Source organism: Heliconius melpomene, chromosome 16 (assembly GCF_056956725.1).
Source record: "Heliconius melpomene rosina isolate 202511_hmr_F chromosome 16, ASM5695672v1, whole genome shotgun sequence".
In the NCBI taxonomy this organism is placed as follows: Eukaryota; Metazoa; Arthropoda; class Insecta; order Lepidoptera; family Nymphalidae; genus Heliconius; species Heliconius melpomene.
In genome coordinates, this window is record NC_140404.1 from 751,499 (window position 1) to 770,639 (window position 19,141).

General features: G+C 33.1%; 1 protein-coding gene across 6 annotated transcripts in view; it reads right to left on the bottom strand.

Moving 5' to 3' along the window:
- Window positions 1-981: 981 nt before the first annotated feature.
- The window catches only part of LOC146530635 (uncharacterized), a 56,983-nt gene continuing 38,823 nt past the window's right edge, over window positions 982-19,141 (bottom strand). For all 6 annotated transcript variants that reach the window (XM_085199227.1, XM_085199229.1, XM_085199223.1 and 3 more), the window contains 13 exons: window positions 18,155-18,270; window positions 16,447-16,587; window positions 11,054-11,562; window positions 9,767-9,989; window positions 7,117-7,747; window positions 6,746-6,919; window positions 6,359-6,521; window positions 5,924-6,039; window positions 4,334-4,541; window positions 3,680-3,797; window positions 3,067-3,221; window positions 2,760-2,904; window positions 982-2,413 (listed from right to left, as the gene is read on the bottom strand). In XM_085199227.1, coding sequence (XP_085055353.1) covers window positions 2,222-2,413; window positions 2,760-2,904; window positions 3,067-3,221; window positions 3,680-3,797; window positions 4,334-4,541; window positions 5,924-6,039; window positions 6,359-6,521; window positions 6,746-6,919; window positions 7,117-7,747; window positions 9,767-9,989; window positions 11,054-11,562; window positions 16,447-16,587; window positions 18,155-18,270 — 2,891 coding nt within the window. In that variant the 3' untranslated portion in view covers window positions 982-2,221. The remainder of the gene's footprint in view (window positions 2,414-2,759; window positions 2,905-3,066; window positions 3,222-3,679; window positions 3,798-4,333; window positions 4,542-5,923; window positions 6,040-6,358; window positions 6,522-6,745; window positions 6,920-7,116; window positions 7,748-9,766; window positions 9,990-11,053; window positions 11,563-16,446; window positions 16,588-18,154; window positions 18,271-19,141) is intronic.

The following is a 19,141-nucleotide window of genomic DNA, read 5'->3' on the forward strand; positions in this document are numbered from 1 at the left end:
GTGTTAAGACATTCTGCCTAACTACACAGCGAAGAAATGCAAATATTAAATATTGCGATTCCTCGAGTGGGAATCAAACCCATAACTTGTTGTACATTAAGTACATGCCTGTGGAATAAAAAAAACTTAATAAATTATAAACTTTTAAAAAAATAATACATAAAAGGTATTAATTTGAATAGAGAAAATAAAAATTATATAAATTGTCCACAACAACATAAGTGACCCCTTAAAAAGGTCACGCTGATATTTTTATCAAACAAAAATACTTTAAACAAACACGGATAGTACAATTATATCTTTATATATAACAACATAATTCAGCCACAGTTGTAGAGTTTTTTAAAATATCTAATATAGTTAGTGAGTTTGATTCCCAATAAATATGGTGGTTCAAAAAAAATACTATATTTTTTTAGCTTAGCGGAACTTAACTCGTTTTTCTTGTTACCAGAGCAAGGAAGTGAAAATAATTCGTTATGAACCTATAACCGTCGTGTGTACGGTGATATGATATCCCACTGCACCAAGACGGTCTCAATATTTAATCTTCATACGAGCATTATCCTTAAATTAGTCGCATTATCGTATCATCACCAATATCCGCTACCATTGGCCACATCTCTACATAGAGGTCATTGTATGTTACATACACTCTTTAAAATTAACTTTTTTTCGTTTTAAATACTATATATTATAATTATCGTTTTTTTATGTACAAATATAGGAGAATAGCAGAGAGAACTAAATGCTCTTGTCACTTAGTGAAGTATATCAACCATCAAAAGGTATTTTTTTAACTTCACACTATATCCCGCACATAGCGGGATTGGCAGAGGGAACCTGGGAACCTAGTGTTAAGACACTACGTTTCCATTAAGACACTTCCGTTCAAAATTTTCCTCCGAATTCTGGCGGCCTTGCATAAAAAGTGGCGAAACTCAACGATGTATAAGAGTAAGTAAAAACAACTATTTCCATATAAAAAAAAGTTTATTTACAAAAAATATTCCAAAAATAGGAATACAAAAAAAAATACTAGAACTATAAATGTTCGTTGCGTCATCGTTGTTACGTTTAAATATTTGTATTAACATAATTATTTACATTACATCAAGACATGCCGATTTTGTGTCTTTGGCATACATTTGAGTTTCTTATATAGGAGTTGAAGTAAATATGTATAAAAAATATTTTTTCAAAGTGCTATTCCACTATTAGAGAAAAATACTTTTTTCAGAAAAGGCACCTATAAAATATTTTACGTAGCGGGATTTGAACCAGCGTCACGTTCATCTAAGAAATGTAATTTCTGTACATTTTTTTTTAAGTATTTAAATTAACATTCTTTCACAGATCTTTTAAAATACAAAACTGATTTCAATGTGCTTTTCAATACTACAATAAGAAATTCAGTTTTTATTTAGTTTCTATTATAAGGAAATGTTGTAAAAACAATGGATTAACCAATATATACAATTTTAATGTATTAAAACATGAATTCGTGTCTATATTTATCTAAATGTTAAGCCCAATTGAGGTTAAAGGTTCAATTTTCTTCTACGTCTTGTCAGCTGTACTTATGAAGATTTTGTTTTTTAAAGAATGATCATATCGCGAAACAGTAAAATTAATAATTAAATCCAAAAATAATTTTATAATGTTTTCTATGTATTGTTTAAACGTATTTATTAATATCAGATAGCCAAAGAGTAATAAACTATAATAAAGTGATAAGTTGATATTTAAATAAATATAGTTAAAGCGTACATTATGGGCTATTCATTTTTTTCATACATATGTTCTTACATTTTAACATATATGTCTATTACTTAAAATATTTGTATTACACATTACAATAAAAATAAAATGTTTTCAAACTTTCTGATTTTCAAATACCGACCAAATGATATTTTTTTTAAAATAAAAACGTAGATATATAGCTGAAGTAATATATGTATATACTTAAAAATATATATTTACCTAGTTCTTATATTATAACATACATTTAAATATTTGAAAGTGATATTGACCAAAAGTTTATTACAATATTGTTTCTATTTAAGCAGAGTCTCTGTCTAATTATGGAGACGACGGGTTGAATGAAGGAACTCATCAGCTTACTTTGTCTTTGTATTTGTTATATACCTTAAAGAAAGTTGCCATAAACTTATATAACACATACATAACATTCAATAAAAGTCCCATTTAAAACCTATTTTCATACAATAGCTAAGGTAGTCGTGGTGGTATTATGGTCATCCCTAACATGCAGATCCTGATGCAGACCAGCCTCCTTCAGAATCCTCATCCTGGGTCCGAGAGGTACTCCGAGAGCTCTTAGCTTGTCTTCTCCAACGTATGGCAGTTCTGCGGCACCAACTTTTTCTTTTTCTAGGAGTGCTGCGTATTTCTGTAAAGGAAAATGAAATATGTATATTTAAAACAATAGGTACAACTTTTAGAATGAGACTGTGCGCAGCGGCATAGGGTGTGACTGTAAGCGCTATAGTTGTGGGTTCGATTCAATGAATTAATTATTTAATAATTTCATTACGTCGCTCTGGCAACAACATCAAGCGCGGCGTTGAGTTCCGCCATTTAATACGCAAATTCTCGAAAATTGTTCGAAACATGAGGAACGAAGAGTGGGTCTCCTCAGCCTACCCTTCTATACGCGCGGAAGACAGTTAAAATGATTTATTTTTAAGGTTCCGAGACCAAAATGAATAGATTTTTTAAACTAAAAAATAATATACCTCATAACCCAATTTCTTCAAGAACAATCTCATGAGCGGTGGTTCGTCTCCAAAGAACTTGGTGAGTCTCTTCACTCTGTCGGGGTTACTGAAGGAGTAGGGGTCGAGGTGTCGCTGGTGACCCGATCTTATGTATTGTTGGGATCTGAAAATATTTAGTTAGGAACATATTATTATTCAAGTTTTTTATTTCTGCTGTTGATAATGAACCATGAAACCCTCGCGATCAGTATCAATCACTTTTAAGCTCCTATACCAGACTTGTAATGTTAATTTAATTAACTAAATAAATATTTATCTACACTACCTATACATATGCCTTAGAGCTGCTAACTCTGCTCGTATGGCATCCATCTCTTGCATCACAAGGTGGTGCGTCCTCATCTCGCTGGACAAATGCGCCACGGACCGTGCTAGAGTCACCACGTGGGCTTCTAGACGTTGGAAACGCTTGTTGACACCCTGTATGAGAATAAATGGATATAAATGATTTTTTTTAGCTTTAAGTTGAATCCCACGTGTAGCGGGGTAGGCTTGGTGTTAAGACATTTCGTTCTCTACTTTCAGACAAATTCTGGAGGTATTGCGTGTTGAGTGGCGGAATTCAATGCCGCGCTTTGCCTGAGCGAAGAAATGAGAATATGAAATATAATTTTGGTTTATGATTTTATTTTCAATGAACTTATGATATGAAATATCATATATATGAAAGATATGAACTTGCATTCCTTTATTAAGACATTGAAATACTTAGAGCATTGAGTTATCCATTTTCACTTGGATATGGTAAAACTTTTATATTCGTTTTAAATTTATTGCCAGTAAATAAAATTTAAGTTCTGTGATGTATCTATATAACACAATAAAAGCGGTTTGTTCTCAGCTTCGTTTAAACAAGAACAAAAAATGTATTAAAATACCTTTAAGTCATGTTTCTTTCTATGTTCCGTGGAACTACGTCGCTTATCACGAGGACGACTGCTCACCGAGCTGGACGGTAGAGACGACATACTGCCGTAGCGCCGTTTGGACGATAACCTGGAAGAACAATGGATTGACAGTCAAAATATTTATATTTATGTATACTTTGCTGTGGGAATTGTTTCGGAATTAGAAACTGCGGATACTGTTGTTGTAGGTATTGAAATTCCGTGTAAATATTGAAATGGTTACAGGAGGCCCTTACGTGTATTATAACTAAAATAAGGATATAATAAAATATTGGTATTTTAAACAATATTTCTTTTATTTTCATATTTCTAAAGTAATCAAGATTTCTTTTATTTTTTCTTATATTTCGAATCCATTTAAAAGATAATATATATGACCCCTACTCGAAGTCTCGTACGTATTATAAAAAGTACATATTTTATAATAACATTTATGAGTTGAGAGTGAAAAAATTCCACACAGCAAATTATGTTAAAGCAGTCTACTAAACAGGATGAAAATTAATTCCACTGTCATGCAAATACTACTAAACAATACTTTTATTTTAAATTAGACAATGATTTAAAATAAGCTAAATCGGGTGAAATCTCGTGAGAATAAGCTATATATATAATTCCACAGACCTAGGATCCCAAGTGGGAGCCCTCGCACCAGGTTTCCTCACGCCAAGCAGCTGCAATACCTCAGCATACATCGTCTCCAGCCCCCGGAGTTGCCTGCGTATAGCGCGCGCGTCGTTTGACGCGTCACTGTCACTGCGGCCTTCTAACAGGGAAGACAGGTCGAGGCTTCGTGTTGTTGTTGATGTCATGTCAGTGTCTAGAGCTAGTACTGGAAGTCAAGTAAAGTATTTAGTAAGGTTAATATATTTGGTTTCACACGAAAGCATCTGGGAGTCGCTGAAAGCACTTAAAATAAAAGAAAAATATATTAATATTCTAAAATACATTTACAATAACACCACAAGTAGAGTTAGACTAGATAGAGTGGGAGAAGCAATTAACATAAAGAGAGGAGTCCGGCAAGGAGATCCAATTTCCCCAAAACTGTTTATAGCAGTTTTGCAACTCGTAATGGGAAAATTACAATGGCTTAATCAAGGCATTAATATGAACGGGCACTTCTTAAGTCATCTTAGATTTGCTGACGACATAATTTTATTCTCAGAAACCCCTTGTCAATTAAATAAAATGGTTAACGACTTAAACCAGGCCAGCATGGAAGTTGGATTAGACATGAACCTGGAAAAAACAAAAGTTATGACGAACCGCAGTGAAACCCCCATTTTAGTAAATACTACTCCTCTCGAGTTTGTAAAAAACTATGTATACCTAGGCAAACAGATGTCTTTGACTAAAGAAAGAAACAGTCAAGAAATAAACCGACGAGTAGCAATTACCTGGAATAAGTTCTGGAACCATAAAGAAATACTCAAATCTCAACTTCCTCTGTCGACCAAGAAAATAGTGATGGATACAGCAATATTACCATGCCTCACCTATGGGTGTCAAACTTGGACCTATGATCTCAAAACCAAGAATAAAATTCAGACTACCCAGAGAAGAATGGAGAGAAGTTGCCTAGGTTTAAAATTAAAAGACAAAATTAAAAACGTTGACATCCGAAAAAAGACAAAAGTATGCGATGCCTTGACTTTTTCGCTGAAGGCAAAATGGAAGTGGGCGGGCCACTTAGCTCGATACCAAGATGACAGATGGACCCTAAGGTCAGTAAGGTGGTCAGGGCCAAGAGGTTCCAGAGCAAGAGGTCGACCAAAAACCAGATGGGTAGACGAAATAGTAGCGATGGCGGGCGGAAGTTGGCTGGACACAGCTAAGGATAGAGAGTCGTGGCATTCCTTGGGGGAGGCTTTTTACCCGAAAGGGGTCCATACAATTAACAAACAATTAAAATAATTAATAATTTAAAATGACATGAAATATAACAATCTATAAATTAAATAATAACAAAACTTATTAAATCTAAATATATATCAATGATTAAATTTTTTATAATTATAAATGTATCACTGTATGGAATTGAAATAAAGCTTATTATTATTATATATTATTATATATTATTATAATATATTTGGTAGTAATTAGAGGTAGTATAGTCGGCAGGAGCACACGAGGCAAAGCGCATTGTCTTGTTACCAAGAAATGAAAATAATTAAAAAATAATAAATTATAATGCGTAAAAAGACAACTTACGATGTTTTTTGTAATGGTGGTCGCGTTTCGAAGAGTGTTTCTTATGTGAGTGCCAACGAGGGGACTCGCGCCCACGACGCCTCTCGTCTGGATACTCTGACGATCTCCCTGGAAGACTGTAAGCAAAATGTCTAAATTAATTATCAGTTAAAGACAGTGTCAATCTGATATTTCTTAGAAAATTATAGAGTTTCGTAATAAGTACTCAAGAAATTTTGCTTTGAATATACGAGTACAGATGATTTATAACAAAGAGAATGAACGAGTTTCCACAAATGTGACAATTTTTCTAAATGCGAGAGTTAATTCTAAAGTCGAAAGTCTTCATCGGCAAATAGACTAACCAACACAAAAAAAAATATTCGAACAAGTAGCTAATGAGTGCATTCAACCAAAAAACTTTTCAGCTTTATAATATAAGCGTAGATGACCAACCTGTTTCTCTTATGTAGGTCTGAAGACGGCGACTGTGGTGGGAGTGGAGGTGTCATGGATCCGTCTGAGCTCTCAGAACTATCCAGACGCATGCTAGATAACTTTGGTTCTAATATTTGCCGTAACTCACATTCCACTAGGTCCGCCCATTCGTTTTCTACAGCTGAAAATAATGTCAAACAAATCTATAGGCATATATAATCTTTTCAATAAACTATTGTTTTATAATATTACTAGCGGCCCGCTCTCACACTACTCAAAATTTAAAATTTCTAGCACATGTAGTTTCTGAGATTTCGTGATGAGTGAGTGACCTTTCGATTTTATATATATATAGATTTAAAATGAAAATCTTGAAGAAATATGTAGAAGTAAATTAAGTCTTACGAGGCCCAGGGTTCTGTTGGCTGGTTCCTGGTTGAGGCTGAACTCTAGACCCAACAGCATCTGAGTCAGCTGAGGTATCATGTAAACTTGCATCTGGTCTCCGTCCGCTGGAATATGCTACGCTACCCCTTCCTGAATCCACATTTGATGATTGGCCACCATTTTTGTCATAATCTAGAAAGTTATAATTTATTTCTTATGCCAGAATATTCACCAAAGTATCTTAATGTAATGAGCATCAGACAAGAGGATCTATTTATTAAATGAAGAATTATAAAAGATGTAACGAATATATATTTTTAATTGTGTCATACATCTGCAAGAATGAATAACAAAAGAATTAAAATGATTTAAAATATACTTTTTAGTACCTGAACTAGCTCCAGATCCACTAGCCTTTTTGCCGCTCGCTTTTAAGTCTTCTATTCTATTTGGCGTTTGTCTCGAGGAAGATGGCTGCGGGTTGTAAGCTTCAGCTTTGGCGGTTGAATTATATACACTATCCACGGACTTTTGGCTTACAATATCATCATTCCTATCTAATACTTCACCGCCAGACGTTGATGGTTCTTGCCTTTTTCCTATAGAATCAGGAGTTCTTCTCGATTCTTTATGACTGTCTGGTGTTCGTCTATACATTTCATGACGATCATGCCTTTGAGAATCAACTGACCTACCACTTGTTCGAGCTCTGTCTTCGAAACTTGATCTTCCTTGAGCCGCTAGTCTTACTCTAAAGCCTCCATCGTCAGATTCTTCTCTTCGTTCTTCGTTTCTTGGACTTTCATTTTGTATACTGTCTAATAGGTTACCATGAGAATTTCTTCTGGATCGATCGTGTATTTGAGGAGTTGTGACTTCTTGTCTATGTTGTGGTTCATCTAATAGATGTGGATGTGATGCTGCTCTCCTCCCCTCAACTAAGCCTCGCTGTCGTATTATCTCTCTTTCTAATTGCTGAGGGCTTCGAAGATCTAGCCTCGAATGGGAGTTGTTGTCGAACTGTAACAGTTAATAATACAATATTAGTACTATTTTTTTTTCAAGTTTTTTAAATCCATCACAAAATACTTGATTCTTTAATAGCCATTGAGTTCATATAAGGCAGTCTTCAACAATCATTGGTCACGATATACGCACATAAAACGTATTTGGATTTTTATGACTACTAAAATAAAATTCGACTTAGGATACGCTTGAATATTAAATGTGATGATTCACAGAATATAATACTAGGTAAAAATTATTAAAAGTTCGTGTAAAATTGTGTTTTTTTTTTCAGCTTCGCGCATATATGAGGGTTAAGATATTTAGTGTTGAAACACTTCGTTCCTCATTTCCGCAGATTTGTTTGGCATTAAGTTTGGAGTAGCGAAACTCAACATCGTGCTATTGCGCGCCTTGATTTTCGCTCTTATTACCAGAACGAAGATATGAAAATATTAATAAATTGTGTAATTCGTTCTCCTGAGTTAGGATCGAACCGACAATCAATGCATTAATAGTCACACGCTAGTACCACTGGGCCACGACGATCACAAAATAAAAATATGTGATATTGAAATTACTTCTAATTTGGAGTATTGAAATTTACCCTCTTAATTCATGAGTAGTTTCAATTATATTCACATACTATTCGTATGATAGTTACAGCTAGTTACAGCTTTAAAATAATATGTTTTCAATGATTATAAACAGACAACACGCGTCGTGTTATATAGAATTTTAATACGCACAAAACGTCTAGAAAATAATATACAGAATCAAGAAATACAAGGTGGCAGCGGCACAGCGTCTGTTTGTAGACGCGATGGTTGCGGGTTCGACTCCAACTCAGGGAAATGAAATAATGTTATTTACTGGCTGTGGTAACTACAAAACGCGCCATTGAATTCCGCAACTCAACGCGCAGTGTCCTAACACTAAATTCTGTAATCAAGAATAGTCCAATAAATTCATACAGACAATAACGAAGTAAAACTTAGCACAGCGATATCTCATAGTAGAGTACTTGTTATTTTAATTGTACTCCGTGGGAAAGTCTAATTGTTGAGAAGTCATTGTGCTTTGTTGAACTGAGAAACGGTCGTAAGAAAGGCGAGAATTATTGCTGTAATTTTTTGATACTGCTCCAAGAGTTTTGAATTGCAAAGTTTTGCAATCCAGATGATGATTAAAGTGTCAAGGATCTTGGTTTAATTCAAAATAAAGAAGTTGCAATTGCCATGGTTTCAATCTTTACTCAATACAAAATGCAGGAGATACGAGAAGTTAAAGAAAATCTAATAGTAAATAGAAGGTAGAAAAATATCATATCTTCTAATGACAGAAGTCAAGTATGAAATAAAAACAAAACGTGTATACTTTAATCAAAGATCTTGCGTTATTCACTATTGCATATAGAATTATTAGTTTGTTTAATTATATATATTGCAATATTTTAAAGTAATAGTAATGCCTATTAAGACAGAGGTCATGAGTTAAATTCCCACACAAAATGTGTAATTGTACAATTTATATTATTTTCTCATTAATTCACAATGATACTTATGATCCTATTGAAACCATACATGAGTAATTTATAGAGAGCCAAGTTCAATATTTCAACATTGTATCAACTTCATCGACAAACGAATCTTCTGATTAAACCGCCTAAACGATGAATACTCTTCCGTTGTCTCATTTATCGGTGAAGTTTCATATAGATCTTAATCTATATGAGTGCCAAGTTCTATGTTCACTCAGAATGTGATTCAAGCTGTAGATTATGTCACAAATTCTCCTAAGTAAGACTAGAGTAATCTACATTTTAATTGTTTAGAGAGAAAGAAAGCCTAATGTGAAACACTCGGTTTTATAGTTTTCTCGCACTTTAAGATACTTTCAAATTTCTAATCCTCAGTCGTATATTTAATAACTATCCGTCCACAAAGACATAAATGCATAATAGAGTAGACAAAAAGAACCTAGTGTTAAGACACTCCGTCACACTAGCCTAGAAGGATCGATTATAGTAATAACCTGCGGTTGAGGGCCAGTCTTCAAGGAGGTAAAGTTCGTCATGGACCTAACATCCAGGTCTCGTTGATACACTGCACTCCTCCTTCCGGGAGGTCCATATTGTTGATAAAGAGCATCAGCTCCTAACGCTTGGGGCCTCGTCGCCAGCATTTCCTGGGACCTAGCTTGTTGATTTAGCATCATTTGTTGTTGCACTATTTGTTGTTGTTGTTGCATTAGTTGTCTGTAAAGAAAACACATTTTTATATATATTTAATTTATCACGCTGAATATCGCATACCTATGGTAGGATAGATAGGACGACTTTTCCCTATTTTTGGGACGGTGTGTATTGAGACTGTGTTGTACTTCAGAGTAAGGAAATAAAAATATACAATAAATAGGATTGATTCGGAATCGAATCCCTAGCCGTCGTGTTGTAAACACATCACAGAAACTTTTTTCATTATTTAAATAATGAAAAAAGTTATTTTTCTTGGTTCAGAATTCAAAGAATTCAGTGAAATAACTCGTAATGATCGTATATCTTGAATATCTGATAGTAGATATCTATCTACTATCAGATATTCAAGATATCAGACCGTAAACACAATATAATTTAAAATAGTCCAAACATACTTGGAAAATAGCCTCATGTATAAATTACCCAGCACACTGTTTGTCTCCAAACAGAATATTCAAAAATAATGAGAAAATATAAAGGATTCAAATTGTGAGACAAATAGATTTCATAAACAATAAGTACTCATAAAATAAATTTTGTATACAACAAGGAAACAAAACAGCTTACATAAAAATCAAGAATCTACTATGAGAGAGATAATAATTTTCTGTACATCGCGTGTTTCTCAAGGAAGGAGGGCAATCTTATTCAATGCTAAAGAGCAGTTATTTAGCAAGTGTTACAATTAGTAACTCGTAAATTACTTATTTTAACGAGCCTTGTAACAGTGTTACGTGTGTACGTTATGGTATCGAGTTCAAGTTTCTAACGGAAAATGGAAGAAATAAAAAGAAGCAAGTAAGACAGTGGAAGCCATGTGATGAGATATTTCATTCATCATTTTCGGCTCAATTTTCGAGACATTTCCTGTTGAGTGGCGGAACTCAACGCAACACTTTGTCTTCACCAGGGCGAGGCAATGAAAATAATTGTGCTTAGTTAAGACGCATCAGAAATAAAGTGAATGAATGCACTTCATTTCTGATGCGTCTTAACTAAGTTAATATTACTGGCAAAGGAAAGAAAAACATAGCTATAGTTGCATGATGATATATTCTACTGACCTATGTGGCGAAGGACTAGGATATGCCATGTTGTTAGCCATCGCATGTCCGTACTGCATGTCCGGTCGGTTTTGTGGCATCGGTCGTCCGTATATCCCTTGTTCCACTTTCCGTGGTGTTTCTCTAGGAGTCACCTGTTCGGGCTCCGGCCTTTTCCTCTCTTCTATATTATTGAGTCTTGCTTCTTCTGCTTTTTCTTCATTGCCATCTTTATTCTTGAATCTGCTGGATATCATATCTTTAAGAGTGTGATAAGTTTTGCTAACAGATTTGTTACTTTTTGGTGCATCTCGAGTACTATCTTTTCCAGTTTCTACTGTCACTGTGACGTGGGAATTGTTTTGTTCAGGTTTGTAAGTGTTTTTGGCTGGAATAGGTGGTTTTGGAGAGTCATAATTTTGTATATTCCTCGCAACAGCCCCTTGATTTGGATTTTGGTTTTGATGCATTGCATATCCGTAATTTTGTTCATATTGTCTGAAATCCCCAGATGGCCCCGCCTGTTGGTTCTGAAATAATATTTGAAAAAAACCGTTTAACTATAAAGCTGAAATGTATAGTTATGACATGTTATTATTTTTTGGGAACCCTAAATTTTTTACAGAGATTCAATTTCAGAAGAACTTTATTCGCCATATTTTTCAATTAAAATTCTACTAGAGATAGTATTGTCAGACATCGCGAGTCCCACAGTCCCACCACAACACGGTTGATTTATACCCATAAAAAATGAATGTATGATATACAAATCAGCAATTAATCTTTTTTAAAATATTAAATAATAAATAATTTCTATGTAAGGTACTAACATATTTTTTAATAAAACACAAGTAAGGAATCATTAAAAAGTAAGCGCTTTTTAAGAACAACTCTTTGTAACATGGGAATAGAACCCAGGACGGTTGAATGAAGAATGTGTTACGCGCAGTGGGAACGTCAGAACAATGTATTGTTAAAGTATGAAAAGGCAGTGAACTGTAATTTATACAAGCTGACTCTCCAGACTTTGTTTCAAAACATTTTTTATATAATATAATATCGTTGATATCGTCTGAGGACAGTCTCGCTCTGGTAACGAGACAAAACATGAGTTGAATTGAGAAATTCAACTCGCAATATCTCCAGAATCCGGCGGAAAAGGTTCCCTCCGCCTACCATGATATAGCAGGGCATTACTCTGGCTGAGTCCAACGCCGAATTTTATATAACCAAAACCCAGAATAAAACTTAAAAGATTTATTAACTCAAGTGGAAATCGAAGTCAAGACCATTGCGTGAGAACGTTAGTGCATCTAATTATTATATTGCATTATTACATAATTCATATAAAATGCACAGATTTTTCTGATATGTACCGATCTAGATAGCTCTATAATCTTCTGTATAACAGGTTTAATTATTACTTTAAGATTGTGGTGGATGCTTTATGGTGCTTCAACATGCACTCATTTTTAATATAGAATACTTAATTTGTTAAAATAAATGTGATGGATTAAGAAGGAAAAGTGAGCTAAAGTTATTTTTGATTAAAATAGTACAATTATTTTATTTCGAATATGTCGAATATTATTAAGCTTTGCTAAAAGCTATTTATATTCGAAATTGTCTTGCGAAAATATTTCGATTGTTTTTTTCAATTAATAGTTCTAAATTGTAATTCATTAAAATCTCCGAATGTTATATTAGGGAATAGGCAGGGGACACCAGATATTGCGTGTTGATGAAGTCAACACCGCACCTTGACTTGTTACCAGAGCAAGAAAATGAAAATAATTTATTCAAGGAGATCTTCCTGTAAAAGCTACAATGTAGTTGAAGGAAAACACTTATATGATATAATTAAGTTGCAGGTCCTGTCCTAATGCAAAGTAAATACAGCTTTTCATACTAATGTCATAATATACATACATACATACATTAAATTCATTAAATGAGTGTGGAATCTAGCTAATTTCTCTTATTTTTTATTTTTGAGAAAACGTGAGAATTATAAATAATACTAAAATATGCTTTCAAAATTCTTAAACTTTTCGTGAAAGTTCTGTTAATATCAATTCCCCCGTTTTTAAAATAAGCTTAGACAGAATATATTAATTATGATTTTTTTAATATTGCATAAGTATACGAATTTAGAATATAGTGAATATGAACTTAAGCCCTCGTGTTCAATAAAATTTGACAAATTTAGATGCCTGAGGTAACTCTGACCTTAGGTAGATTTACATAGTAATGGACGTAATATAAATATAACGATATTTTATTAATAAATAAACCAAATATTTAAAATCTATAAAAATAAAACTACTTACATTTTCAACGGAAAACTCCACCATTTTATCTTTTTATTCTTTCACGTTTTTCATATCACTTTGAACACTTATAATAAAAAACACTAGCAAATACACAATTTTTGAATTATTACATAAATTTATATGAATTAATAATAAACAATTTATAAATATTTATATATAGAGTGAATGCGTTCGTTTGTCGCCCGCACTGAGGTAGCACTAGTGCATCGTAGCGGAGGCGCGTGCGGGCTCGCTACGCCGAATCTAATTTGAGTACCGTTGTACTATAAATCCATTTACTATTTAATAGAAATATAAGTTTCTTGCTTTCGATTTAGTTAAGTGTTCGAGTATGATCAATACTGCGTACAAGTAAAAAAACAGCTTCACGCTTTTTCCTGCATTTAGCAGGATAGGCAGAGGCAACCTAGTGTTAAGACATTTCGTTCCCCTATAATACATACATTGCATGAACTAAATTTAAAAGATTTCTTTTTAATTTTTTCATGTTAAAAAATGAGAGCTTAGACCAGACAAAGCGCGGTGTTGAGTTTCGCCACCGAACTGTCTATAGAAATGTAATGTGTATAGAAATGTCTATAAAACTGGGCGATGCATGCGGAACAGAGTGTCCTAACACTATGAATCCTGTACCTACCCTGCTATGCGAGAAAAATGTTATGTTGCTAACATCGTTTTGTGATATTTAATATTTTTTTCTGTATTCTTCCTTACAGTTCTAAAAATAGGAAAGTAAGTTACGTATCTTAATCTCGATCAGTCAGTCAATGATGATCGCGCATCAATATTACAGATTTATTTATTTATTTTATTTATTTATTTATTTATTTATAAGGCCCACCAACAATTGATACAATTATTACATGCCATTAAAGAAAAAACAAAGTAAATTATTTCGAATTGCTCAATTTTTTACAGATTCGATCCGGATTAGCTTACTTTCACTGCCATAACGCTCTTGTTTTATATTATATTATTTTTGTTAATAATTTCATTAATTCAATAATTTTATCATGTAGTATGTAATAAAAAAAAATATTTAAACAAATTTCTTATCGGTTACATGACTAAAAATTGTGGTTTTAATTTTTAAATGTAGTTTGATTCTTCCTACATAGCACAAGCCACGTGTTTTCTTTATGAAAGTAAAGAGAAGAAAATGAAAGATCACTTATAATTGTTTGACCTTTTAATGATTTTACAGATAGGCTTTGTCTGTTGACGGAACTCAATTTAAAAAAATATATATTTCTTTAATTTCCATGACTTAAACACTTCAATTTTTCTTCTCAGTGATTTATATTTCATTTAATCAGGTTTTATAATTATAAAAAAAAATAAAACATCTTCAACACCAGCTTTAGTGTTAGAGCGAAAAAATGAAAATATTGATGAATAATCATTCATTTCATCGAGTGGAGATCGAGCCGACAACCTTACCCACCCTTGTGCCTTTGCGCCACGACGGACGGACGGACGGACTCCCTTTATAATTATAATTATATTTAAGTATATTTCACATAAAACAGTGTTTTACATTAATATATTAGTTACACAATCGTGGTAGGACGCGCGCACGCGCTTGAAACCGTTCTCTTCGCTGTAAGAGGCCGGCGGCGCGTGCGCAGAATGTTTAACAATTGAATCACGATACAACAAAGGATATCTAAAATATGCCTATTTAAGACTTTATTGATGACTGTCTAGCGTTGAATATTTAGTTACAACTGTTTGTTAGGAAACCGATATATAGATATGGCTATAATATGTACATTTGGCCTGGTTATTGCTACTTTGATGTTTAAAATATTTTTTTCTTAGATGTTTAGCGACTTCATTGATTGTGCCATTCTCCTTGGTATTTTCAATTTTCAATAACAATTCGCGTACTAACAGCGAATTTTATTCATCATGTAAATGAATAAATGAGAATAAATTTGAACAAAACACATTCATAAAAGGAATTCATTTGGTGCCGCTTGTCAGAACCTAACACCGCACTTCTGACTAATATGTTAAATATAAAAATGTCTCCAAGTGGGAACAGAATTCACATTCGTTGCATACAAACATATATTCTGATAAATATCACAATATATGTTGTTTTTACGCTGTGATTGGCCTCAGTATGTATAATATATGTGAAGAGTATAGAAAGAAATATGTACCCTAAAACATATTCTACATTAAGCCCCTCAACGACCTTGAAGAATATTATTAATAATACAAAAACCAAACTAAATAATTACATTCCTCAAGAACCAAAAGTTAATATGCATATATATGTATATGAGAATATGTTGATTTGTCCGTCCTTCCTGCTTAACGAGCGAGGTGACAAGCGAGGCATAACGATAAGTTCTTTGCCCCACGGCTTATACTCACGCATTAGCTGAGGTATGGGCAGTGAAGCTTTTAATAGTAAAGCTTCTGTTTCATATTTCTACAAGCTTTGGGATAGTTTTTTCAATTATCTCCTATATTTCAGATTTGCTATAATAACGTAGGTCTGGGGGCCCTGGGATCTCAATCTATAGTCTATTATACATCTAGGTACATACATAATATGTAGACACTAGAAAGGCGGAGTGAGGTTACGAAACGTTTCATTATGAACAATGAAATAACAAAAACAAGCCACAATTGCCTCGCATTTTCTTTTCCACCACACGTTGTTCATATGATAATTACTGGAACAGCCTTTACAACTTTCATTTACTTTGACTTTGTCGAATTTGTATAAAGATGATTTGAAAATAATATAGGTTATAATACGTTATTACCAAAGAAAAGAGAAGATAGGATATGGCTATATATGGATAGAGAATAAATTATTTATTTATTCTCTCGAGTGGGAATTGAACCCTCAACTGTCGTGTCACTTTTATTTCCTAATTAGTAAGATAATGTGCGGCGTTGAGTTCCACCACATAACATTCAATATCTTGACTTCGGGCTCAAAATAGAGAACGGAACGCCTACAAGAGGATCTGCTATTAAACAGATTCCTTCTGCTTACCCTAATATATGCTTAACAAGGCGTGAAAGTAAAAAAAAAAACATCATATATTTCTAACTAACCTCAGCATGAGTCCAAGCAGAAAGAGCTTTCGGTGGAGTGTCAGGTGCCACAGCTCCAAGTCTTCCCCTCTTCCTGGCATCCTGTAAAATAGGCACCTTGGAGCTTTTGTCACCCGACGATAGTATCACTTCACGTTCTATCTGTAACAGATTGGTTATTTATTATAAGTACTATTAATATAATAATAATTAAATTATTATAATAATTGTCATATATGAATATTTAATATGATAATTGAATGAGAATCGAACGCCACAATAGCCTCGGTTACTAAGTGCTTTTATAGTTTATTTGAATAAAGAATATTTTGAATTTGAATTTGAATTTAAGAAAAGTGAAATATAAATAACAATCATCGTTTAAATTATATATAATTTACATTTAATATTTTATTCTTATACGACTTTTAAAAGCCAAAGCTTCCAAACATAACAATAATTTAATCGTCACTTTCCTCATATGTTGCATTACAATTGTCGTCAAGTCATCATTCATATAAACGAATTGCGTAATATATTTTTATGGAGATCCAATAAAGTACTTTCACTATTTTCTCTTAATCTTTTATCTGTTATACGATAATATTCTACACATATAAAACTCTTCCTTTACTCTGTGATTGATAGACAATGCATAAACGAAACTACTGGACGTAGAAAACTTGTAATCATAATGAAAAAATTAAAATAGTTAATTTCTCTGGAGTGGGAATCGAACCCACATCCTACAGCGTTTATAGTCGCAAGCTTTAGCTCCTGCACCATGACTACCCTCAATGTGACAATACAAAGAAAAAAAAAATATTTATTGCTTTTAAACATCGATATGTAGGTATAATATCTATATTTTCACGTTTAAGTGAAATGTTAGTTATTAGTTATAGTACGTAATTATGTCAAATAAATAGTGAAATCAATAAACACTTTACAATAATAATAAAATTGAAAGCTTAAACGTTATATAGAATGGTAATATTGTTGTATATAATAATTTTATAGGTACATATGCGGGAAATAAGATAAAATCATAGATTTACATAATTTCTTATATTTAATAATTTATATATATTTTTAAAATTCTTACTAGAAAGGAGGATTGATTTGAAAGAAATATATACATATAATTAAATATAAATAAGTCAATGTATTCTCACGATGCACTGTCCTCTATTAAATATAAAGAATCCATATAAAAAGTAAGAAAATGCAATAAACTAAAGGTATTTCCATCGGTTCTAAATATAACAGTGTCATTGAACCATCGCCGCTCGTCAGCCTCCACATGACATGGGGGTAATTTGCTACTATAGTTTAAACTGTTATTATATATTTTTTACTTTCACGCCGTATCCCGCACATAACAGGCTAGGCAGAGGGAACCTGTTGACGTCTTGTGGAAGTCTTCTTGTCAGAACAAGAAAATCGGGAGACGAACCAATAAAAGGCTGTGCCCCTATGCTATGATATCCTTAAAATTATATTTTATTATAATGTTTTGCCTAAATACTATAGAACTAGCAGTCCAAACGCGGCTTTGCCCGTTTAAATTAATAGTTGTTGTTACAGCTAAATTATACGCAATCTTCACATAAGTTGTAGCCCATAAAGTTTAATATAAATCAGTTCAGTAGTTATTGCTTGGAACTAGAACAAACATCCATCTTCACAAGCTTTCACATTTATAATATTAATAGAATATAAAACTTACGGGAAACTTAGCAGAGTGTGTATGGAGAGTGGCGGGCGTGGAGGGCGCCGGAGCACCGGGCAGGGCCGCTTCGGGCGCCGGCGGCATCCTGTACGGTGGAACTGTTTCACTCGGGCCTAGAAACAAGAAATATTTTAATTGCTTAAAAATACAGCTCTTTTTTGTTTCCCATATAGAAGGGAAGGTGAAGGGAACCTAGTTTTAAGACAATCTGTTTTTCGTGCATCGCGATATTTTCGAAAGATTGTATGTTGGGTGCCGAAACTTAGGTATTTTGTTTAAAACGAGCGAAATTAAATTTGCATAACCCTCCTTTTAGGCTTCGCTACAGTCAGGTAGTAAATAAATAGATATAAGTAAAACTATACCACTCATTACAATTGAAAGAATAGATACGTGGTACAATTTATATAACTGTGTGTGGAGAAACGATCATGGCTTACAATGTATGAGCATTGTTTCTTTAGAACTCTATATTGCTTATAGAAAACAATTATGTATGTATGCAGGTTTACATACATACATATATTAGTAGGTACTAGTTTTTACAAGCGAATTCACCTGCATGGTCAAAAGGAAATAACTAAATACTGAACTATATATATAATAGAGTATGCGTACCGTTTCTAGATAAATCGATTATCTAAACACAAAAAGATTTTTTATAAAAAAGATTTTTAGGTATTTTCTGAGCTGTTGTGTAGGCAGAGGAAATTTGGAAACCTAGTGTTAAGACACTCCGTTTTCCATTAAGATATTAAGTTTCCCACTTTCTTAAGAATAAAGTAATTATAAAAATGACTTTATAATAAATTTTTATATTCTTCAAATTATTATTAAGTAATGTTTATATTTGTGGCTAATTATTAACTTACGCTACACTTTTATTTATCTCACACAAGACATGAAGTATAGAAAAATGAAAGTGAATGTAAAACTATTAAATGGTCTTAGACTTTCCGATTTCCATAAAAATAAATCCAGTTG